We start from the raw sequence: 24562 nt of genomic DNA on the forward strand, positions 1-24562 counted from the left end.
GTGCAAGGAATGGTCATAGGGGGAGAGGCTGGAAGAGAGGCCCACAAGAGCTGCTGTCATGGTCCAGGTGAGAGCGGGGTGTCTGAGGAGGGCTGTGGCAGAGGGACTGGAGAGGATAGACAGGCAACAGCAGCTCTTTGCAGAAAGAGTGATAAGCAAGGAAAAGGAAAGGAAGCAAAAAAAGAGAAGAGAAAGGAAAAGGAAAGGAAACTGAAATGAGAAAAGAGAAGGAAGAAGGAGGGGAGAGAATGCATGGCGAGGACCTGGTACCTGGTCATAGTGGGGCTATAAGAAAAAGTCAAACCCAAACTCTGACCCCCCGGCCTAGCTGGTTGGAGGGAGCCCTTCCTGCCCTGCTCTCTTCCTCAGCCTTTCTGTCTACACTGGTGACCCTCAGCAGCTTTGGGCTGCAGAGTCCTGCCCCTGGGATAGCAGGGCTGGGCTGGAAGTCCGCCGCACACTGCGATGCTGTTCAGGAAGGAGCCGAGGATGTAGTTTCTGCTCCCTCACTTGACCCTGCCCTCTGGAAAGTGTCCGGGGTGGCCTCTGTGAGTGTCCTGGAGTGAAGGATGAGCACAGACTCACCAGATGGAAGAGGCGTGAGTTGGGGAGTGGGGGCGGGTGCTCCATGGCCATGGGGGGTGGCGGGTAGCGGATCTGGGACCAGTCCTCAAAGCCGTGGTGTGGCATCCTGGCTGGTATGGGCGGGTAGGCGTAGGGGTAGGCCCCGCAGAGGTGCTCCGGGTGGGGCTCCACGTGGTAGCGTTCTGCCGAGGCCTGCAAGAAAGGCTGGTCTGGCTCTGGCCTGTGACAGGCTGCACTGGCTATCCCCAGTGACACCCATCTCATCTCCCATTCTCTATTTAGAATCTTAGTTCTCTGAAGGCTGGTACAGGGGCACAGGAGGTAGGCATGTAGGGACAGAATATCAACAGTGATGACAGCTAATGTGCCCTGAGCACTTACTCTGTACCAAGTGCCGTTCTAAGCGCCCTACCTGCATCACCTCATTTGTGAGATGGCCCCCTGAGCAAACACTGCCTCTCCCATCAGACTGCAGCTCCCTGAAGAAGGCAAGACAGGGTAAGTCCTGCTGCTTCTCCCAAACCTCCTCACCTTGGCTTTCCTCTTCTGCTGTTTGAGGGCTTCTTTCGCTTTTTCTTCATCTCTGAATGCTTTTAGCTGAGAGAAGGAGAGAGGGAGAGACGGCTGTTGGCGCAAGTGCTTCCTGGCCGGGCCTAAACCCAGGGCATAACCAGTCCCGAGGGTTGACCGGCTGATGCACATGGCTACCAGTCTGGGCTGTCCTGCCTGGCCCAGCCCCAGGGAAGGGCCGTGTGGGGCAGGCTGGGGGCTGCAGGTAAGGCCTGCTCATTGTGGGAGGTCTGAACACAGGTCAGGACGGTTCCTGTGAGCCTCACTGCTTCTGTGCTTCCATATTACCATCTTTTGGTTCCATTCTGTGAGACAGTGGGTGGCTCAGGACCAATTCCTAATTTGCTCTTTTAAGGCATCAAAACTAATTGTGGGAAATCAGAGCTAGAGGTCAGAGAGGGGAAGGGATTTGCTAAGGTACCAAGAAATTTGGTAGCAGAGCTGGCAGAACCAGTGAGTGTCCTGACATGCAGTCTTACCAGGGACCCTCCAACCCACGCCACCCCCACCATGCGGACAGGCCAACTGCCTCCTCACTGGCCCGGTTGACCTCACCTGCGCGTTTGACAGGGTGACCTGCGCCTGCAGTTTCTCCACCTTCTTCTTCAACTCTTCCTTCTCCTCATTCATACGCTCTCGATCGCTGCGCTCCCTCTGGAAGTCCTCCTCAAAGATCTTCACCTGGACGGGAGGGGCGGGTGAGGGAGGAGGGGCGGTTCTGAGCGGAGGCTCGGAACCCCGGGCCTGCCGGCCTGCCGCCGGGAGTCACAGACGTCAGAGCTGGTTTCGCCCCGTCTGGATAGTCACCGTGGGGAGGGGAATGGTGCACCTCAGCTCCCTACCCCCAGCTTCAAACAGAGGAGTTCTGGGTCCATCTATCTTACATTCTGGGCTTCAACATTCCTATTTGAACAAAGGATCTGTGGGGGAAAAAAGGTCAAAAGCCACCAGCCAGTCCAATCCTTTCATTCTGCTAAGGCCCATAGAGAGGCAGAGGCCACAGGCCCAGAGTGGGGGTGGAGACTGGAGTTCAGGTCTCCCGGCTCCACAACAGAGGACCTGCAAAACTCTCCCAAGGCTTCGGGGTGCCCTGGCAGGGAAGGGGCTGGCCCTGCCTCTGTGCCTGCTGTTTCACATCCCGACTGCAGATCAGTGAGACGCTGTCCTGGTTTGAGATGATTTAGGAGGATGAAAAGCATGGCATCAAAGAGAAACACATGGGAGAGCCAAATTCCCTTTCACTCCTTCTGTGTCTCTCAAGGCAAAAACAAAAAAATCTCTGTTTTATGCTAGTATGTCTTTAACACCTTTCTAGTACTTGTTAATTTCCCTTAAATGAGGGGAAAGGGAACTCAAGTTCAGAGTTTTCATCAGGCAAGAGTATCTGGCTACAGTTTAGTAACATTGGGTTTTTTGGGGTTTTTTTTTGTTTTTTTTTAATACTGTATTTATTGCTTTCTCTTTATGGCAAATAATAAACATGTTTTTCCACTAGCAGTGATTCAAAGTTTCCTTTTAAATACATTTACTGAAATTAATTTATTTAAAATTTATTTTTAAAATACTGGGCACTGATAGCCCAGCTGGGGCATAGAGATGGCTAAATCATAAAGGTGGCAGAGGAATGACCTAGTTAGGGATACACTGTTGCAAAGGATAAACCTATAACCAGACAGGGGTCCTGGCCAATGGCCAGAAAGTGGACCACTAATTACAGCTCCCACTGAGCACCTCCGACCTGGCCTCCCGCCCCAGCCTCACCTGCTGTTTCAGCAATTCGTTCTGTGTGACCAGCTCCTGTTTCCTTAGGAGGCCCCCAGCTCCTTCTGGGCTCCCAAATGCAGCTGATGGAGATGAAGGGGAGGCCTGGATGCTCAGCGCTTCCTCCAGGGCCTGGGAATAGGAAGAGAGGAGGCAGGCCTGTCAGCAGAAGCCCCTGGAAGTCAGGCCCCATTGAAGGGGTCATCCTCAGTGACCCCCTTCCTGATAATAATGATAATAATAACCACCACCGAGTACTGTTTAATAAATGCTACCCTATTTATTAACACTCGATACACATCATTTCACCGAAGCCTCTTTATAGTCCTATGAAGAAAAGACTATGATCATCACCCCCATTTTACAGATGTGAAAACTGAGGTTTAGAGACCTCAAGTGATTTGTCCCAAGTCACACAGCTAGTAAGTGGCAAACCAGGGACTCAAACCTAGCATGCATTCTTAACCAGTAGCCTAAACTGGGGTCCTCATGTAGAAGGCAGAATCTCCCCTTTCCTGAGCAGGTGTGGCTCAATTCTTAGCACCCAGACCCAGAAAGAATATTAAGTCCTTTGGAGTAAGCTTCAGTCTCCTCGACAACTGCCCTGCCCAGAGATTCTACAGCTTCTGTTGGATTCTTCAGTTTTAGCAACCCATTTCCACCAAGCCAATCCTTCCATCCTCAGCTCTTCCGTAGTTAGATCAGACTGGACTTGAATTTCCCTGAAAATGGGCTGAAACATCACCAAATAACATTTGGAGAAGAAAACAAAAACATCCTACCATTCTACCATGCTCACAAAATACTTGCCTTTGTGTAAACAGTGTGCTCACATCTTCCTAAAAGGTTTCCATTAACTGGTTTTCTCCTTCCACCCTGTTAACATGTTACTTGAGACGTTTGGAACACTCTCAAGACTGGCCACCCTGCATCACCGCCTGGACTTCAGCCCCCTGGACAGCAGGGCCTCTGCTCCCATGCGTCAGCACTGCCCACAGGGCCTCCCCGGACCATGGGGAGATAAAGGAGACCTTTCTCAATTTGGTCCCTGGGCCTCCGCTTGGTCTCCTCGTCTCCCCCAGAAACATGAGGACACCACTAAGCCAAGAGTAAATTCAGGTTGCTGCGAGGGGAGGTTATGACTCCACTTCATCCTCCTACTCCATCCGCCCCATTTTTTTAGGTGAGAAGACTGAGATCCAGGAACAGCGAGAGCCTTGCATCAGTCATCCACACCAGTGTCTCTGTCCCCGGCTATGCCATGGAAACCTGGAGGGCAGTGATCCTGCCTGGTCATCTCTACGACCAGTACCATGTACAATATTCTGCCTGGATTTACACCCTTCAACCCCCCCAGCTTGGGACCGTTATTCTTTTCTCTGAGAATAGGTCCCAAGGGCCCCAGCCTTGGCACGATCAATGCTTATCCAACACCAAAACCAAACACTGGGCCAGTGAATGCAGAAACAGGAGCAGAGTGAGGGCACAGAAGGGAAGACAGACAGACAAGATGGAGGAAAGGCTGAGTCACAGACTCCTCAGCTCCTCCAGGCCTCCGGGAAACGCTTCATTTCAAAGCTCCCCCGTGTCAGCTCGCTCCTTTAAACCCCGCCCTGGAAGGCAGGCAGGCCTAGACTGATTCCAGTCAGGGTTCAGACAGCAAAACTGAGGCCCAGAGAGGTTACAGCAGCTAAGCAGGGATGAGAACCAGCCCCCAGCCCCGCCCTGGCCCACTGCAGAGGGTTTCTGCTCCAGCCAGCCTCCACCCCAGGCACCCCGTCTCCCTGGACCCCACTTCTCAAGGGCGGGAGCCCTTGGGCTTGTGCTTACTCCCTTCAGCGAGTATTTCCTGAACACGTGCTTGGTGCCAGGCACTTGCCAGGCACTGGGGGTATAGCACTTGCCAGGCACTGGGGGTATATGCCCTGGTGAAGATGCACACCTCCCCCCACTGGAGGGGAAGACAGATCGTTCAATAAGTCATCACAAGAAAATGCGGGAAGGGTATAAAAGAAGTTGCTGGTGCTTTGGACGCATAGAAAAGGGTGACCTGAAGGAGACTCAGGGAAGGCCTCGCTGGGGAAGTGATGTTAAAGCTAAACCTCAATAGTGAGAGGAAACAGCATGTCCAAGGGCTGAGCAAGGGCTCCTCTCAGGCCTGGCCGCTCAGCACGCGGGGAGGAAAAGGCAGAGGAGGCGGGAACCACGAGGCTGCAGTGAGGCCCTCAGAGCCAGCGGCTTGATCCAGGAGTCCCCATCCTGAGCTGAGGGTGGGGGGCACCGACGATGGGGTGGGCATTGCAGCTGGGCTCAGGGAAGCCCTGCCTGCCCCATGGACCAGGGCCAAGGCGCCCACCTTTTTTTTTTGAGGAAGACTGGCCCTGAGCTAACATCTGTTGCCAATCTTCCTCCTTTTTTCCTTTTTCTTTTCCTCTCCAAAGCCCCAGCAGATAATTGTACATCATAGTTGTACATCCTTTTAGTTACTCTATGTGGGTTGCCGCCTCAGCGTGGCTTGACGAGCAGTGCGAAGGTCTGTGCCAGCATCCCAACTGGAGAACCGTGGAGCATGCAAACTTAACCACTACACCACCGGGCCGGCCCCAGGCACCCACCTTGTTGAGCCGCTGGATCTCCTTTTCCTGATACTCCCGCTGCCGGGTGAGCGGGCTCAGCTGATCCTGCAGGAACTTGACCTTCTGGCGCAGCTCTTTGGCCTCTGCTGTCAGCTGCTCCTTGTCGGCCTGCAGGGAACACAGGGTTGGTGAGCAGGGAGCCCCTCTAGGAGGATCAGACTCCCTGCACTGCCTGCCCCCCTCACTCAGCCATGCCTCCTCTCACTGTCACTCAGCAGGCCCCACAATGCTCACACGCAAGGCACCGTGCAGGGCACCTGGGCTGAAAGCACTAACGCCCATACCGTCCTGTCCTCCTGGAAGAGGTGGTCCAGTTGAGTGAAAGTCCCTGGGTTCTGACACCAGCTCCTCCATCAAGTCCTAGCCCCTTTATACGACAGAAAGGGAATATCCAGAGAGGGGAGGTGACTTCCCCAAGGCCACACAGTGAGCTAGGGCTAGAACCCAGGTCTCCTAATTCTGGTGCTCTCTCTCCTCTTGCAGGTCAAAGGAAGTGTTTAAAATAGGGGAGGGCAGCCAGATTGCCAAGGGTAGCCTTGCTCAGGACTTATTCTGGACTCCCCACTTAAGAGGCTCCATGATGGCCTCTGTCGCCACGTATCTTCATCTGCAGGGCCACCCTTTGTCTCGAAATGTCCCGCCTCTGCCCCAGCTGATAGGGAGGAGCTGCTGGATTCCAGGGACTTGTCTCACCTACTGATGTGAGCCAGGGGAAGGGACCAAAGAGCCAGCGGGCTGGCTGCGAGTCACAGGTGTGACTGCACTCAAGAGAAAAGACCGGCGGTGTCCTTCCTAACACTTCAAGGTAAGGGGCAGCCACCGAGACAGGCTGACCACTCAGATAAGGCCCTGGGTGTCACATGCTGACGGGAGGGAACTCTGAAATGCAACCTGTGTTGAAAATGTCCATTTTTAAGTTTGGCAAAAGTAGCCCATATCCAGTTCCCATTAAGGGGAAGATATTGCGACATAAATAAAACGTCCCGAGAGTCTGGGCGTCAAATGGCCTTTCCTCTTTAAGCTGCAACAGGCCACCAGCCTCGGCTGGAATCAGTCACACACATGACAGATCAGATGCTACTCTCCAGGGGATCTGTTCCTGGAGCCCCCAGGCTGAAGTGGGTCCCCCTTTATGCCCTCTCCTTGATCCCTGTCACCTTCTGTGTAGCACCTCTACACACACTTCTGCTTATTTGCTTCTGTAGTTAGTTGTTTGGTGTCTCTTCTCCCTCACGGGTGGGACTGGACTGTTCACCGCTGAGTCTCTGCCCAGCATGGTGGCAAGTACATGATCTGCCGAACAATGACTAAAGAACGAATAAAGGAAGCTCTGTCTAATCTGTGAGCCCCTCCCGCACAAACAGCCATCACTACTGTAAACATTCAGCAGCACCTCCCCCATCAAGGGTAAACGAGCAGGCCTGCCCGTATCTCTTTTATATTCTGTGCTTTTCTGTACAGTTCCCTAGTCTAATAAGATTTTAATTGAACAAAAAGCTCTTCTGTATGAAAACAAGAAAAAATGAAAAGCAATAGTTAATCCAGTCTCCTCAATTTTCAGATGGGAAACAGACACAGGGAAGGAAAGTGCTTTTCCCTACAGCCACACGGCCCTTTAGCATGAGAGCCAGAGCTGGAAGCCCCAGGGCTCCCGACTCCCGCCCGCCCACCAGTGGTTTATTTACTCCACTGAGCTCCCGCCTAACGAGGAGGGGAGAGCAGGCCTCCCAAGCTGAACCTGCAGGGACCAGCAGCCACACTTGCCTCCTCCATTTCAATCTTGGACTTGGCCAGGAGGAGCTTGCGGTCAAAGTCGCGCTGCTTCTGCTCACGCTCAGCCTCCAGGTCAGTCACCTGCTTCTGCAGGTCCGCCAGCTTCTGGCGCAGCTCGGTGATCTGGGTTCAGAGGCAGAGAGAGAGAGTGCGTGAGGGCAGGGGTGAATGTCCACGGTGCAGAGCTGCTGGGAAGGAAGCCGCCAGCAGGAGACTGGGGATGTCCTGAGAGCACAGACAAGAACCAGGGTTCAGCCTTGCGCTCCCATAACCCCTACGTTACCTTCTGCTCGTACTGCTGCTTCATGGAGCGGAAATGCTGGTCCCACTGCTTGTTCACTTCGAGCAGCTGTGGGGAGAGACTGGGGTTAGCAGGAGATAAGCAGAGAAGGAACAAAGAGAGTCAACCCCATGCAGACCAGCTTCCCAGGGTGCGTGCAGTGTGTGTGAATGGGGGCTGCAGATACCACCTCAATCCCTCTTCTCAAAAACTCAATGTTCCTCAAAGCAATTCACCTTCACCAATTGCCATATCGTATCCTTGCCAGGAAAGCAAGACCAACACCAAGACACAGAAACAGTATACACTTGTGGCGTGCAATTATGGAACACACATCTCTTTAGAGGGCAATTCGGGACTATGTACTAAAACTTCAAGTTTGCATTTTCTTGAACCTAATAATTCCACTCTGAAAATGTAACCAAAAGAAGCGCTTGCACAAGTGTGCAAATATATATGTAATACAGTGGAGAACCTAAGCATAGGAGCCGGGTTAAGGGAACTGTATTAAGAAAATCAGGCCTCTAATACATTGCCTTGTTTCTAAGATGACACTATTTGCCATACTCTTATTATAACAATCCTACATCATTAAATAAATAAAATAATCAGAAAGGGTAACCCAATTTCAGAAACATTAATATATGATAAAAAGTGCTCAGAATTGAAGGAATATAGTATATGTTTTATATATAAATGAATACCCTCAAAGATATCGTTACTTGTAAGGAAAAAAAGAAAATAGTAATCTGTAATGCAGCATGTATGATATAATTTTTTCTGCTTATTTTTAAAAACAGATTATACATTAATAAGTACATAGAAAAAACTGAGGAATATGCAATGAACTGTTATCACCTGTGCTCATCTCTAGGAGATGAGACTCTATCTTTTTATAATGAGCATTACATTACTTTTGTAATCAGAAAAAATACCTTACGGCAAAACAAAAAGGAAACTACAATGAATATGCATGTAAACAAAAGACTTATGGAGGCCTGACTTTCACATGTACTGGGGGACCAGGGAGGGCAGAAAGGCCCAGGGATCTGGAGAAGGATCTGAGTTGAGTGAAGACGAGGGGCTAAGAGAACAGATGGGAACTGGCTTCCACCTCCGCTCTGGAAATTCTGGCCTGGGGGTGGGAGATGGAGGAGACACAGGGAATGGCCTCAACTACTGGCCACTTTCAGCCAGTTAGAAGCAGTGCTACAAGAAGGTGCCGGATGCTCTCCTCTCAGTCCCTCCCTGAACCAGCTGCGTGGGGACAGGTGAATCCCAGGCCCCCCATTCCTGATGCTGAAACTTGTCTACCTTATCACAACCTTTTTCCACCAGCCGGGGTTTCCCATGGAGCTTTCCTAAACTACGCCCCACCAACAATTCCAGGCCGTACCACAAATGCCACCTCCTCAGAGTGACCCCTGTGGGCAGGGGGACTGATCAAGAAACAAGAGCCCAGGAGAAGGCAGCAGGAGGTCTCCCATGGGCAGATGGCTCAGTGGTCACCATGGCAACTCACCAGGGGGGCAGGGAGGGCCTTTGTCTCACCGGTCCCAGTGGGGAAGAGGGGTCTTCCCTGACCACCACCGCCCTCTCCAGCCACCTACCTCAGTGCGCTGCTGCTCTAGCATCTTCACCTTCTTCTCAGCTGCACCCAAGGCCCCCATCTCTGGGGTCTTACTTGCTGTCACACTAGCCTGGGGAGAAACAGAGGGGCCTTCAGCAAAGCCTCAAATAACAATTCTCTCACCCACTCTGTGCTCCCCCAAGGCCCCTCAGCCCTGAGACCCAGCCCTCTGTCTCCCACCTCTCTACCCTCCCACCTACGAGGACACCACTACACACCCAGCCATGATTAAGCCCCCTTCAGGAAGTCCATCTAGATTATTATTCCCCCTCCCAGACCCACAGTGGCTGCCAGACCCTCCCCCCGCCACTCCCCTCCCCTCCCCATGGCCACTTCTTTCCCTGCTCAGGTTGTATCTCTAAGGCACTGCCCACTACCCTCCCCTCCCCACACACATCAGCCAAAAATCCTCTGACCTGAAAGGCAAGAGTTACATATTTTTAACATTTTATAAAATGCTTATTTAAAAAATGTTTTTATAAAGATACAGAAATAAAGATGTACACGTATGTGCGATTAGTACACAGACATGTATTTCCTAGCTCTGTCCTCTGAGAGCGCCCCGAGCAGTGAGACTCCAGGAGCAATGAGCACACCTAGCGCCCAGACCCTGGCTTCTAAAAGCCATTCTCCAAGAAAAAGACACAGGGCTCCTCGGAGAAGTGGTCAGTTCCAGGGCTGGGGCAAGGAAAATATAAGGTGAGTTTGGAGCGTCTATGGTGCCAGGAAGTAAGGAAGTGCTCAATAATAAGAAGAGAAGAAGAAGGGCATAAATGGGCACAGGAGACAACTTGAAAGAGCTTCCTATGGCAAAAGCTGGAACAATCTGAACAAGAAAATAAATCATGATAGTACTGGATTACAACCCAAAGAATAAAATAAATATCCTTGAGTCTATAATGGCAGAAAGAAATAGTTGAAAAATAAATGGGGAAGAAGGGACAACTCTTCCTTACAGAAGAATTCTAGTTAGTGAATGTACAAGGAATGAGGGAAACACAAAATCACCACTAGAACTACGGTAATAATGACTGCAGGTGGGTCCACCAATGCATACTAAAATTAGTGAGCAGAAGTTTAAGAAGAAACAGCACTTTTGCACAGTCTCAAATTTTCTCCTCAAAAATAAATATTTATTAATTACAAAGGGAAAATTAGTCATTTCATGTGGAGAAACCTGACAGAATCCCCTTAACCAAGTGATCAAGGTTGACAGTAATAAGACGCTGACATCACGGGCCTGTGATATGATGCACTGAGCACGGCGCAATGTCACTGCTGTGGGGGTCTGGCCTAAATCCATAACCTCAATCTAATCATGAGAAAACATCAGATAAATCCAAATTGAGGGACATTCTACAAAGTAACTGGCCAGTATAACTCAAGACTTATCAAGCTCATGCAAGACGAGGAACGCCTGGGGACTGTCACAGACCGGAGGAGACTACAGAGACGGGACAACTGAATGCAGCGTGGGCTCCCGGATTCGATCCTGGTGCAGATGAAGGACATGAGTGAAAACCTGGTGAAGCCTGAACACAGCCTGCGGTTGAGCTGACGGTGCTATTCACTTCCTGGGTTTCATCACCGAACCGTGGTTATGTGAGACGTTAAGCGGATAGGAGATATGGGAACTCCCTGGACTATTTATGCAACTCTTGTGTAAGTCTAAAGTTATCTCAAAATAAAAAGTTTTAATTTTTTCTTTAAAAAATAGGAAGTGTTGAGTTGAAACAGCAGAACAAAGCTAGGAGTCCAGAATTTGAGCCCAGGCTCCATCTCCAAGGCCCTGCATGATGTAGGCCAAGACCCACACCCTCTCTGGGGCTCTGTAGAAGGAGATCAAACAGGATGGGCTCTGAAGGCCCATTTGATACCCAACCTCAGATACCCTGGGGGCCTGTCAGCATTTGTCCTGGGGTCACTGCCCACATTCTGTTTCCCTCCTTCTGGTCCCCACCACACTCCCCTGTGGCTTGGGGTGGGGCCTAAGGGCAGAAATTGTGAGACTCAACTGCCCCCTACAGGCTAAGGTCTGTAAGCACACCACAAGAACCAGGGAGTGAGGGGAGCAGGCTGGGGGAGCCCTCCAGGGACCCCTGCCTCCTTTAAGAAAGGCAGGAGATAGGCCTGTGCCTAGAAGCCTGCTGCCTCCTGGAGGAAAGCTGTACTTAACATTTTGGGGGAAGGAGGAAGACGGGGTGCTGGGCTCCTGAGACGTGTACTCTTAACCTCCACAAAGAAGAGAGGAGTCAGCTGACTGGGCTGCTGGGCACCAAATCTGCCATTAAAAGCAATAGCTAATGTTCACTGTTTACCACGTGCCAGGTGCTAAACGTACTTCACAGGCATCACATTGTGAATCCTTCAATCACCCTTTCAGGTAGGAATTATTATCTCCATTTTACAGAGGAGGAAACTGAATCTAGACAATTTATGTAACTTGTCCAAGGTGGCAGCCTCCTCCAGGAGCTTCCTCCCTGGCAGGGCGGTAAGAGCATCTGGGCTTTCATGCAGTCAAGTGAGATGAGTTGATATTAAAGGGCTTTAGAAAAGTGAAGAGGCCTGCCCACAGAATTCTGAGACCCCAGGGGAGATAAGGAAAGTCCACAAGTCACATCCACCAGAGGGCAGACAAGGCAGGCCCAGACTTGAGGGGTAAAAAGAAGAGAGGGGCTTCATGGGCTAGGATGCAGAAGGCCATTTATCAGCATGTGTCTCTGCCACACCATTCCAGGTGAGACAGGAATCTTGATTACGTGATGTCACACGACCTCTCCAAACCTCCTGCCATAGCTGTCTCATGGTTAATAGTCCCGGCCCTGCCCACCTTACGTGTAGAGAGAGGAGGTCCAAATAAGATAATGGGTTTGCAAGTCCTGGGCAAACTCTACATTGCCACATAGTAATAAGAAATTAAGCTATTAGGATAATTACTACTATTACATAGGTGTGGGGATTGTTAAAGATGCTGAGTCCTGCTGTGCACCCATTAAACCCCATTAAAGAAGAAAAATGCGTCAGTTAAAAAGCTGGGACTCAGCTCTGCAGCCAGGGGAAAGGCACAGGCCAGGCAAGGGAGGAAAGCCAGCTCCTGCTTGGAAGTGGATGTGAGAGGGGCTGGGAGCGGCCGTGGGAGGGGGCAAGAGGGCCAGCCCCGTGGCATGACCAGGCCACGCCGATGTCGGCCGGTGCCCTCCTCTCTCCATGTCAGAGGCTCCAGGGTGCAATCACAGGAGCTTAGCAGAGTCCTCTGAGGGGCTTTCTCCACCTAACACCCTAATTCTGCCAGGAATACCTGAGATGCTAAACTGACTTTTGGGAGCCACCCTGTAAGAGAGACTTTGACAAACTGGAATGTGTTTAGGGAATGTGCCCACACTGAGGAAAGGACTGGACTCCACCTGCTATGAGCAACGGCCGAAGGAACTGGAGTTATTCAGCCTGGAGAAGAGAAGGCTTGTGGGGCCACGAAGCCACGGTCATGGCCTGCAGCCTGAGTGTGTGTCCCAGGGAATGAAATGCCCCGTGTGGCTGAAGGCGGAATAAAGACTGAGGAGTGGAAGCTCCAGAGAGGCAGATGTCAGGCCAAGCTAAGGAAAGGCATCTGACAACTAGAATCTTCTACCAGTGGAACTGGCTGCAGCAGGAGGTACTGAGCTCACTGCCACTGAAGGTGGCATCAGACGCTGGGGAATCGAGGATGCTGTGGAAGGAGTTTCTGACCACGTACCTGCTGCTGTCCGGCCGCCCCCTTCTTGCCTGCGCCTTCCATCTTTGGCGAGCCTGGCCGCCCGGAGGCACCCTCTTTGCTGCTGCTCATCAACAACTTCTTGAGCTCCATGTTTTCCTCCCTGTGTTGGAGGCAAGCAGAGAGGTCACATTGCTGGCCCTGGGTTACGGAGGCTGGGGGCCTCTGACCTACCACTCACCTGAGTTGCAGCTGAGTCCTGGGAAGTAAGGCAAGACCCTAAAACCTGCCCTCGGGTAGAACCAAAAAGGATATCCTTAAGCCACTTTGCTGGCAATCCATGGGCTTCCCTAGAAGTCTCTAGGAAAGAGACTCTAGAGCCCTAGAAGGGTTTCCCCAACTGTGGATGTCTGTATACATGAGGCCTTCAGGATGTATCCACACTGCACTAAACAGCCCTGGATCACACCCTGGCGAGAAAGCTACACCTTTTCCAATGATCTTCAAACTTCCTGTGTAGAGCACGGGGAAAGCCTCAGTGTGCTGCTAACAGGTCTTGAGCACCTCTCTAGTACTTACTAGCCTCCTTTGTTAACAGAGAAAGAGCAGGCTTCAGGCCCACATCCTTCAGTGGGCAATGGTAGTTAGCCAGAATTTATGAACATCCTTCCATTTTCATTGTATTTATTGTTGGAGTTATCTTCTATTTATTACACTAATGCTGTTTTCCATTTACTGTAGTGAAAGTTTTCTTTATAATAATTTTAAGTAAAAACATGATTCAAATTAAAATAAACTCTTAAGTAAATAATAAGGTAGGTGATACAGGACATAATAAAAGTGGTGATGTGAGGGGCCGGCCCAGTGGCATAGTGGTTTAAGTTCACGCGTAGTGGTTTAAGTTTGCGCACTCCACTTCGGCAGCCCGGGGTTTGCAGGTTTGGATCCTGGGCAGGGACCTTTGCACCACTCATCAAGCCATGCTGCGGTGGCATCCCACATAAAAAATAGAGGAAGATGGGCACAGATGTTAGCTCAGGGCCAATCTTCCTCTCACACACACACACACACACACACACACACACGCACACAAAAGTGGTGATGTGGATTCAGGTATGACTGGAACATGTCAAATATTTCTCTATGTTCTATTTGCAAGCTGAGTTTCCACGTAATAATAGAAAAACAGAAAGAAGGTGGCTTTCCCAAGGTCACAGAGCAGGGACTTGCACTACTGCCTTCTAATTAAGAGTCTTTCCTCCAGCCTGAGTTTTGGGATCCATGGATGGAGTCATTATGGCTATAAAACCCCAAAACTTTTGGCCATCCAAAAGTAAATAAATATATGCTGATTTAAAATGGCACAGTGGCCCAGTAGTTACACATTTATATTCCCTCTCTTCCTGTTGATTCTAATAAGGAACAGGAAGGGAGAAATGGAGTGGCAAGTCCTGGCTATAACAAAGACCTCTCTTCCACATACCTGAGCCCAGGTGGTACCCAGCAGATGATTCATCACCCAATTCTCCAGGACCACAGTGCAGGCAGGAATTACGGCCACTCTAGTGAATGGGGAGCAAGGAGGCCCAGGTTCTCACTGTGAGACCCGAAGCGAGTCTCTGCCTCTCTCAAGGCCTCAGTCTCCCTCTGCACAATGAGGGGATTGGCCCGCACGCTCTCAAAGGGCCCTTCCAGCTCTGAGAGTCTGAGAGTCAAGATCAGTGGTTCTCAAGTGTGATCCTGGGCCACCACATCATAATCACAGGGGCCTTTGGGAAAATGCAGATGCCTCTGCATTTCCTGGGTCTCGCCTCAGACCCACTGAATCAGAATCTCGGCAGAGGAAGGAGGGGTGGAAGTGTGAACTTGTAATGCCTTCAACCTCAGCGATCCTGCACAATTAAGTCCAAGACCCACTAGCCCAGATGAGGAACCTCGACTATTCTCAGGAAACAGAGCAGGGGGGTGACCAGCAGGGGGCAGCAAAGTCCTGAGCCCTCTCTCTAACACCAGTGAGCCACTGTTAACAGGCCAACGGGGCAAGTTCCCAAGGAAGGAGTGCAGTTTGTACAGATCCCTTCTGAAGATCTGAAGGCACTAAGAACAGACACTCCCCAAGGTATTAAAAGGGCCAGAGAGGAAATACCAAGGTACCTACGGAGAAGGACCCAATGCAAGGCTCTGGGCACAGGCCTCAGAGCCCTCAGCCCTCATTCCAGAGATCAGCACCACACCCACCCCCGCCTCCTGCCCACCCCGACTCCCAAGCCCTTCTCTGAGGAGCTGCACTCACCGCAGCCTCTCAGCAGCCTGGTCCCGCTGCTCCAGGCCCTTGTCCAGCTTGGCCTTCAGGGCCTCATTCTCCTTCCGAAGCTGCTCACACAGGGTCTGCAGGGCAGAGAGGTGCATGGGGACAAGGGAAGGGAAGGGGTGCACCCCAAATGCAGGCTGATGTTGGAGGACAGGGGAGGGGCCACAGCCATGCCACGTCCCAATACTTTACCCCCTTTGCCTGGCCTCACCCAGTCCCTCTCAGGACGGCTGGGAGCCAAGCCACTAGGCCCACCCAGGCTCCTCTACGCCTCTTCTCCCTCAGGAGCCAGCCGTGAGGACGCCTGACCAAGAATCAGCCACAGGGCCTTCTGGTCCTCCAAGGCAGGGAGCTCCATCCCTCCTCCTCCTTCTCTGCTGTTCCACAGCCTAGAACGCTCTTCCCCACCAGCCTTCCCCTGACTCACTTCTACTCCTGCTTCAAGTCTTAGCCTAAATGTCACCTCCTCAGAGAAGTCCTCCCTGACTTCCACATTTCAGGTGAGTTAGGTCACCTCCATTATCCTTCTTCACGGCCCCCTGCTCTCACCCTTCTTGCTTGTAACAATTAGAACTAAAGAACTGTTTGTGTCATTGTTATTAATGTCCATCCCCCAGCCCCCTCACTCATCTCTCATCCACTGCCAGACCCCCAGCCCCAGCTCAGGACCTAGCACAGGTCGACACTTAACTCCATTGAAGGAACCCACGACTGAATGACTAAATGGCCAAATGAATGAATGAACAAGTGAAGAAGTGAGTCCCAGGAGCCTACGAGCTCAGTCGATTTGGAGAGTATGCGAGGCTTCCCATCTTGTCAAACGGCAAGCTGGAAGCCAGGGCATCCTCAAGCTCTCACCAATTCCTCAGTGTGGCTCAGGCTTCCTCCACCTCGGAGACTCAGTTCCCTCCTCTACAGAATGGGGACAACTGTGCCTCCTCTACAGGGCTGCTGGGAGGACAAACAGGACCATGGAGGTGCCAGCGCCGTGTGAACTGCCAGTCACCTGACAACATGTGAGGACGTGTGTTGGAAGTGCTGCGAGGTGGGGGCATGCAGATGGACGGCCAGACTCAGGGCCTCACAGACGGGGAGGGGAGGGAGGTGCTGACTGGTAATGTGGAGGCACCGTGTCAGTACTGAGCTACTCAGTCTTTCAGCAAACACTTAGTGAGCACCCAGCACGTGCCACGTACGTGCTGGGTGCTCCTCCACTCACTGCCTCAGAGCCTCACAGCTTCCCCAAAGCTACGTAATTCGTCTCTATTTTAAAGGTAGGCTAATACAGGTGAAGTAATTTGCATGAGGTTGCACAGCTGTTAAGAATCACCACTGGGATTAAACTCCAACTGGCAGACCCTAAACCAGCGTCTCTTTCCCCTGTGATGAAAGAGCAGAGAAGGGAGGCAGCAGCCTGTGAGCTGGGCTGGGGGCAGAGACAGTGGAATTCACCCGACATTCCACCCGCTCCCTTCCATTTCCATTTCCCAGGCTCGCTGTGATCCTGTGGCTAGTTCTGGCCAATGAAAGATGAGCGTAGGTGACAAGTGTCACTCTGGGCTGGCCTATGCACAATTCTCTGGTCTCTTTTTTCCCTGTGGCTATTGTGGCCTCATATTCCAAAGGGCATGAGATGATGGGGCCTCTAGGTGACTGCAGAGCAGAAACAAGCCCCCGCCACACAGAATATGAGGGAAAACTTTTATGTTATCCACGGAGATTTCAGAGTTGTTTGTTTCCACAGCAAGACCTAGCCCTTTCTGACTAACACAGGAGAAATGGGCAAGCTGAATGGAGGCGACAGCCTGGAACTGGAGGGTGGTCGGACAGGAAGGATCCGAGGCTGAGAGAACAGAACACTATTCTGACCGGTTCCAATGCTCAGCAGAGGCCGTGTGCCATACCTGGCCTCAAAAATGTCTGCTGGGTGAACCAAGAAACAAATCAGTGAATGCACGTGGAGAAACTGGATTAATCTGCCTCCACCCACAGGGTGGGTAAATACCCAGGATGCCATGGCCCTGGGCAAGGCCTCCAGAGAACAGAACGTCCTACTCCTGGCCACCACAAAAAGGCCAGGACGAGGCCTCATGTGCTGTCCACTCTCCCAGTCTAGAGGGCCGTTTCCTCAAGTCTCTGGGTCATGCCCTGGGCACAAAGCAGCTAACATACAGAAGTCATCACAAAGGTCATCACCTTCCTTCAAATGGGCTGACAGAGTCCACCTGTGACTTCACCTGTTCATTCATTTGTTCATTCATTCACCAAATACACATTAGGCACCTATTAAGTGCAGGCACTGGGATATGAGACACGTGTGCCCCTCTCGTGAGGCTCACATTCTAGCAAGGAGCACAAGGACAACAAACACAAAGTAAGTAAACCACCTCATAAAATAAAATTATTCTAAGCTGTGATAACAGCTAAGAAGGAAACAAATAGGCACCTGATATAAAAAACAACAGCGGTTGGCAGGACCCCTTTTATGAGGCCGGGTATCGAATCCCATTTCAAAGCTGAAAAGTTGAGGCTTGACATGATCTTGCCCCATGCGATGCACCAGGTTCACCTCCCCAGAGCTCAGCTCTGAGCTGACATCTCCCTCAGCCCGGCCCCCCAGGCCCTCCCCAGAGGCTCTAGTCACTCCTCCAGCCTCGCCCCCCAACAGCCCCCTCACTTGGGGAGGGATGGGAGTCCTGTGCTCTCCCTGGTGTCCTCTGCTCCCACATCTCTCCTCACACCACGTCTCCAGCCTGGATGCCCCTCCTGCTCTTGTCAACCCAGGCCCTCCCCAAGGTCACACACGGTGGATTCCCCCTTCAACGGGGCACTTGAATGTTCGCTGACATGAATGAGCCCACAGACCAGTGACTGGCACAGAGGAGGGTCCGGGGGAAGGAAGGAGACTTTGTTATCGCTGTCACTAAGGTGACAGGTGTTCAGGTGCTGAGCAGGTCCTCTCAGAGCCTCAGTTTCACTATCTGTGAAACCCCCAAGTCCTCAAGGCTAAGATCCCCTATCCAGGACAAATGACTGATCATCATAAGATCCTAACAGTGACCACTTTTCAAGCACTTACTATGTTCTAGACTGTACCAGGTGCTTCATTTAAAACTCATAGCAATCCCATGAGGGAGGCATTCTCAGCTCCAAGTTACTGACAGGGATAGTGAGGGACAGAGGATAACTGACTTTTCTAAGGTCACACAGCAATAAAGAGTCACTACTGAAACCCTACAAATAGCAGCTGGAAGATGAGAGGACGGCGCAAAAAGACCAGGCAGGGTTCCACTCTGCCGACACAGAGCCACCAGGAGTCGGAATCATCTTGACGGCACTGACAACAAACTGGAACCAAGGACCATACGACTCCACGGCCTGGCCTAGGTAGGAAGGAAATGTGACCTCATTCCCATGGCCCAGAGACAGTTATGCAAGGAAGCCCCCCACATCGCGAGGCAGGCCGGGATGATGGTTAAGGGCATGGGCTTTGGAACATGACAGATTGAGGTTTGAATCCCAACTGCAACATCTACTAGCTGGGTGACCTTAGACGAAAAAAAAATCACTTCTCAAGGGCTGTGTCCCCATTTGTGAAGTGGTGATAATGAAGGTCCTACCTCAGGGGGCCGGTCTCTGCTCCCTCCCTTACCCCCGCCTAGACATGAAAAACAGAGGCAGGGCTGCTGCCGCCTGCCCACCCCATATTTCCCAATTTCCTTCCTCTTCCTCGTCCCTTCCCACAACTTCCTTACCCTGCTCACTACCCTGAAGAAGCCCAAAGTCTGCCCCCAACATCACCCTTGGAAGTCCCCACAGGACCCCTGCGTTCCCAGGAAGAGCTGGAGGAAGCAGAGGGGAGCACCCCTCCCCATCCCAGTGCCCTCCCGCCGGCCTCACCTGCAGGATGGAGGTGCGCTGCTCGTTCTTGTGCACCTTGGAGGCCAGCCGGTTGAACTCGAGGGCCATGCGGCCCAGGTGGGTGAAGAGCTGGCCGTGGTCCGGCTCCTCGGCGCACACACTCAAGGTGGTTTCCAGGCGCTGCAGGTGCAGCATCAGGTTGGAGTCCTCGTGGGGCAGGGGGCCCAGCTCCTGGCGGGGGGAAGGGGACACAGACCGCTCTTCACCAGGGTCTGAGCAGACGCAGCCAGCCATTCTCTCTCGGCTTCCCCATTCCTCATGACTCAGTTTCCCGCTGTGATCCCAGCTCAGCCCAGGGAAATTCTGCAGTTACGCAGGTTCCCTGTCTGGAGCTGACTCACAGGGCAGGACTGGACTCCCAGGCCACCAGCTGGCTCACCAGCAGTGGAGCCACCTTCCTCCCACACTCTGGGCCTCACTGAGTGCTGTGGGTAAATCACTTGTCCTCTGGGCCTCAGAACCCTCATCTACTTAATGTATACACACCCCTGCCCTCCCTCTACCTCACAGGGTTCTTATGAGGGGGAACTGACATGTGGAAGCAGCACACCCAGGAGAGGGTATCACTCCATACATGGCTTCTTCAGCTCAGGGAGTCTTGACCAGGGAGCCACTCAGAGACCAAAACTGTCTGACTTTTATGTCTGTGTGTGTGTCTTCTGGGGAATGGTCCAAGTGTTCACCAACTTCTCAGAGGACCCAAGACTCAAAACAGGCTAAGAATCACAGCTCTAGATAGTTCAAAGAATCCCAGTCTAGTACAGTATATAAGAAATGAAGCATACTGTGGGAGGAGAGTCCAATCTTGATAATCACTCAATCTCTCCCTCTCTCCTCTGTCTAGAACACTTATCAAAGACAGCACCCTGGTTATGCCAACACTGTGCCCAAGGCCCACAGGGGCACCTCACAGCTAACTGCATCAAGCCCAGCTCCCCTACCAGGCATCTGAGCCTCACCTGCCCTTGCTTGAGCCCCACGCACCAGGCCCCGTGCCACCTTGGGCTTCATTCCCACAGTGCTCCCTCTGCTCATCCTTCCCAGCCCTGCCTACACTTCAGCTCCTCTAGCAGGCCTCCCCTAACATCTGTGGGAGTCACAGGATGTCAGAGCTATGCGGTGCCTCAGGCTTCAGGCTGGGAAACCAAGCTATGGGGAGAAGGAACTTGCCCAAAGTTGCCCAGTGAGGCAGTGGCAGAGCCAGGACTGGAACTTAGGCTTTCTGACTCTCGATCCAGTGCTCTGCCACATTGACCTCCCACGTCTCTGAATTCTGCAGCAGTGGAAATGCCCCACAGCCACAACCTGGCCTTCAGTGAATGCCCATGTAATAGTGTTAGCACCTTATTCTAACAAGAGATAACACTGCTTCTTCAATTCTGCACTCATTCCCCCACTGCCTCTTTCCACAAAGGATCTGAGGTGGCGAATGCTGCTTTGTTTAAGGCTCATGAATTGCTTCATCCCTCTGATTTCTCCAACGGGCCTACGAGCTCCCAGAGGGCAGGGAGGCTGTCTTGTCTTTGCTTAACACAGAATAGGCACATGGTGGGGAAAAGGAGGAACATATTAACAAAATGAAGTTACTGGTCCAAGATCATAAAGTGAAAGACTTTCTGAGCAGGGGGGGTCTTGCCTCCTTGGCCAGCTTCTCAGAGCCCTCAGGGACCAGACCAGGCGACAGAAGTTCCCAGGAGACAAAACCCAGACCGTTTCTAATACTCAGAGCCGCCTGGTGTGGTGATGAGCCCCTCATCACTGAAAGCATGCTAGTGTAACCTGGACAGCCACTTGATGGGGACCTTTCACTGGGAACTGACAGATACAAGACGCAATCAGTGAACCAAAGAGCCACATTTATCCCTCAAGCCTTGGTGGAATGAGCAGTGGAGACCAAGGTGTCAGTGAAGTAAGGTTAGACTACTTACTGCCTATCAAATAACAACCAAAAAATCTCAGTGAGGAGGGAGGGAGAATGTTCCAGACCTTTTGCAATGTTTCTCCAATAAGCCTGCCATGTTAAGAGAGAGTAGGACATAATTGGAATAAAGGCAGCAAGTAGGGTAAGGTATGGAATGAGGATGCTGGGTGGACACCCCAGAGCTGGAGAGAGGGAGAGAGAGAGGGAGGGAGAGAGATTGTGAGATTGTGTGATTGTGTGATTGTGTGTGTGTGTGTGTGTGTGTGTGTGTGTGAGAGAGAGAAAGGTTTAACCTCCTACACCTCCTACCTGGATGCCCTGGAGGGCAGCCTGGGAGGAACCAAGAGTCTGCACAGAAGGGTAAATCACCTGCCTTGGGCCGCTCTGGGCCTCTCTGACCCTCTCCACTCCCCCAGGGCTCAGAGCCCACAGCCCCAAGGGCTGAGTCACTGTGTGTGAGGTGCTCGGCGCTGGGAGAGACCAGGGGGCTGGCAACATGCCCAGGCTTTCACAATGGTCGGCTGCCTGTGCAGCCCAAGTCGGGGAAGTCACCAGACAGCGATTTGCATATGTGAGCGAGAAGCACCCCCTGGTCCGGCCCCTCATGTATCCCCAAGTGACTCCAGGGTGCCCAAGGGATCTGAGTGGGTCCAGTGCCTCTCACTCGGGGCTAGGTGAGTGAAACAGAGAGGAGACGTGGGACATGCCCAGGGACCTGCCGTCCACTCACCATCGTGTTTCTGGTGCGGCTCCCACTCTCTGGTGGAGAATTCTGCTCATCAGTGGGGACCACTTCAAATTCAGAGGAGGTGCCCTGTGCAGAAAGGAAGTTAGGGGCTGCCTGAGAGGAAAACACCTGGCCCCTCCTCTGGGGCCCCACGGCTGAGAGCAGCGAGGGGGCAGAGAATGGAAGGACCAAACCCCTTCTCACATCCAAGTCACCCGGGCAGCCCCTCCGTGCGGAGGCTGAGCTCACGGGGCAGTTACACTTCGCTTCATGTGAGACCACAAAGCAGGATTCTCAGTCTGCCTGCCACCCACTGTCCCTTTTGTGGCCAGTTTCCCCATCTGTAAAACAGATGTTGGGCATGTTGGACTAGCTGACCTTGAACTGCTAGCACGTTAGGATTGTATTTTTCTTAAAGGCCTTGCACTTTTAAAAGGTTTTCACAAACTCCATTATTTCTCAAAGCAACACACGGAGTGGTCAGAGGGTTACGTCCCCTTTAGACAGAGGAGGAAACCGAGGGCATATCATTAGTTAATGCAAAAGTATGGACTGCACCCAAGGACCGCAAATCCAACATTCCTGCTACAGCACCAGAGCTGTCTCCCAGGCCAGGTGTCACCAGCTGGTCGCCTGGAGAACACAGCAGTTGGTATGACCACCACCAAGATGCTCCTATGCCAGCCTTGCCAACCCAGTCCCAGAGGTCCCAGAGGAGTAGACTGATCGGGGATAAGTCCCAAAGATGCGTCAACAAATTTGGAGAGACTTCTTCAGGATTCACCCAAATCCAGGGTGGCCGAGGACGACCAGACGTTTCACATCTCTCAGCCATCGCGAGTAGAACGTACCGGGTGTGCAACCAACGAATAGGCTGATGATCCCTTTGAACGAGCAAATGGCTCTGGGATTGCTATTAAACTGGGTCTACAAAGACTATTTCAGCCCTCCCTCGTCCCAGGAAAGGGCACACGGATGGGAGGATCTCTATGCTCAGTTTCTGCTGAGCCTCATGGCCACCAAGAACCCAGCTCTGGACCTCAGCCCTGCCTTGGAAATCCCTTTCACCTCTACATTTCCCTAATTATCTGCGTGACCTCGGAAAATGCTCTTCTCTCTCTGGACCTGAACTGTAGGATGAAGATGCTAAATGATATGATCACTTGGGTGCCTTCCAGTCTGAGGATACCAATCAAAACTTCTCACGGCAAATCTCTAGAAGACAGTGTCTGTGCTCCGTCTGAGATGTGAGTTCCATGCCACACTCATCTGTTTTCCTAGCACTGGGCACAGTCAAGACATGCTCAACTTAGTAAACGGGAAGAATTCCCTGTGCACACCAAGGTCTTTCTGGTAAGTTTTAACTATGACCTTCATTTGAAAATGGGGAACTGAGGCCCCAGAGATATTGCCGTCGACTTGCCCATTATCCCCCAGCAAGTTAGAACTCAGGTTTCTTGACCCCAACCCTCTCTCTTCACGTTCTTCTATCTGCCCCCAGCACCTCGAAGTCCAGGCAACTTTCAGCGATGACTCCAAAGGCAACTTACACTGGATGGAGGTTTTTGGACTGGCTCTGGCTTGTCGCTGGGCTGTGCAGGGTCAGCGGGGGGTGTTGGGACATGTGCATCCTTTCCTGGAGAATTGAGAAAACATAGATGAGCAGCAGGGAAAGGGGAAAAGCCCAGACACCTCCCCCTCGGGGACAGCCCTGGCCAGAAGAGTTCTCCAGCAGAGTTCCCTACATGAGTCTGGGAAAACGGGAGGAGGTCCCACAGGGCCAGGTGGCCTGGGAAAATGACCGGCCATGGAATGATGGAGAGAGAACCTGGACAGAGAGACCATCTTTCCTGGACTTGCTGGGAAAATCCCAAGGTGGCCACAGCTCTTTGCTACCCAGGACCTACCTCAATGACGACAAGGATGACAATTTACCATTAATAAAGTGTTTTTATATTTATTATCTCAGTCGATTCTCACGACAGTTCTGTATCCCCATTTTAAAGGTAAGGAAACTGAAGCATGGAAAGGTCACCAACTGGCCCACAGTCACAGAGCCAGCAACTTCAAAACCAGGACTCAAACTTGGCCCTCCCTCTACCAACTCCTGGGGTTCTTGCTGCAGGGAGCCCCTAGAGGGTCACTGCAGGTCTCACTCTGGGGGGTGGGACTGGCACCAATCTGGGACTCAGAAGACACTGCTGAATGGATAAGTGGAGCCTGGAAACGCCCACTGACTGCAGCACAGTGGACTCTGAGATTATCACTTTCCTTCTTTTGTCTATTCAGCAAATGCAACCACCAGCCAAATGGAAGGCTGGCACAGTGCCCTGGGCTGGGACAGTAAGGTGGGGCTGCAGCAGGAGGCATCCACGCCCCGTGTGTGGGGACCTCTTCCCCCTGGTCCAGACCTTGCCCTGGACTTGGAGACGTGCCAGAGGAATGCATGGTGACCACGCACAGGACTTTAACCCCTAGTCACAGTCAACATTCTCCTTTAATAGGGAGCATATGTAACCTTACATCTGAAATACACTGCAGCAGGCAAGTCCAGATTCTTCCATGGGCCTCAGCTTCCCCAAATGTAAAATGGAAGGAGAGGGGCCAAACCACAGAGCTTTTGATGCGTACACCAGCTCTGAGTGACCCGAAGTAGCTGCCTGGAGCCCTGTGCCTGGCACATAGAGGCTGCTCATTAAGTATCTGCTGAATAAATATGCTGATAAAGATCCTGAAGCCACCTCTCGGGTGCAGTG

General features: G+C 52.0%; 1 protein-coding gene across 5 annotated transcripts in view; it reads right to left on the reverse strand.

The window, feature by feature from the left end:
- TNIP1 (TNFAIP3 interacting protein 1) overlaps positions 1-24562 on the reverse strand; it is a 44607-nt gene that overhangs the window by 2705 nt on the left and 17340 nt on the right. For all 5 annotated transcript variants that reach the window (XM_058544404.1, XM_058544409.1, XM_058544410.1 and 2 more), the window contains 13 exons: positions 23357-23442; positions 21810-21893; positions 19138-19329; positions 15220-15314; positions 12969-13089; positions 9216-9305; positions 7609-7674; positions 7317-7448; positions 5532-5660; positions 2917-3048; positions 1711-1836; positions 1117-1182; positions 586-777 (listed from right to left, as the gene is read on the reverse strand). In XM_058544404.1, coding sequence (XP_058400387.1) covers positions 586-777; positions 1117-1182; positions 1711-1836; positions 2917-3048; positions 5532-5660; positions 7317-7448; positions 7609-7674; positions 9216-9305; positions 12969-13089; positions 15220-15314; positions 19138-19329; positions 21810-21893; positions 23357-23442 — 1511 coding nt within the window. The remainder of the gene's footprint in view (positions 1-585; positions 778-1116; positions 1183-1710; positions 1837-2916; positions 3049-5531; positions 5661-7316; positions 7449-7608; positions 7675-9215; positions 9306-12968; positions 13090-15219; positions 15315-19137; positions 19330-21809; positions 21894-23356; positions 23443-24562) is intronic.

Source organism: Diceros bicornis, chromosome 1, assembly GCF_020826845.1.
Source record: "Diceros bicornis minor isolate mBicDic1 chromosome 1, mDicBic1.mat.cur, whole genome shotgun sequence".
In the NCBI taxonomy this organism is placed as follows: domain Eukaryota; kingdom Metazoa; phylum Chordata; class Mammalia; order Perissodactyla; family Rhinocerotidae; genus Diceros; species Diceros bicornis.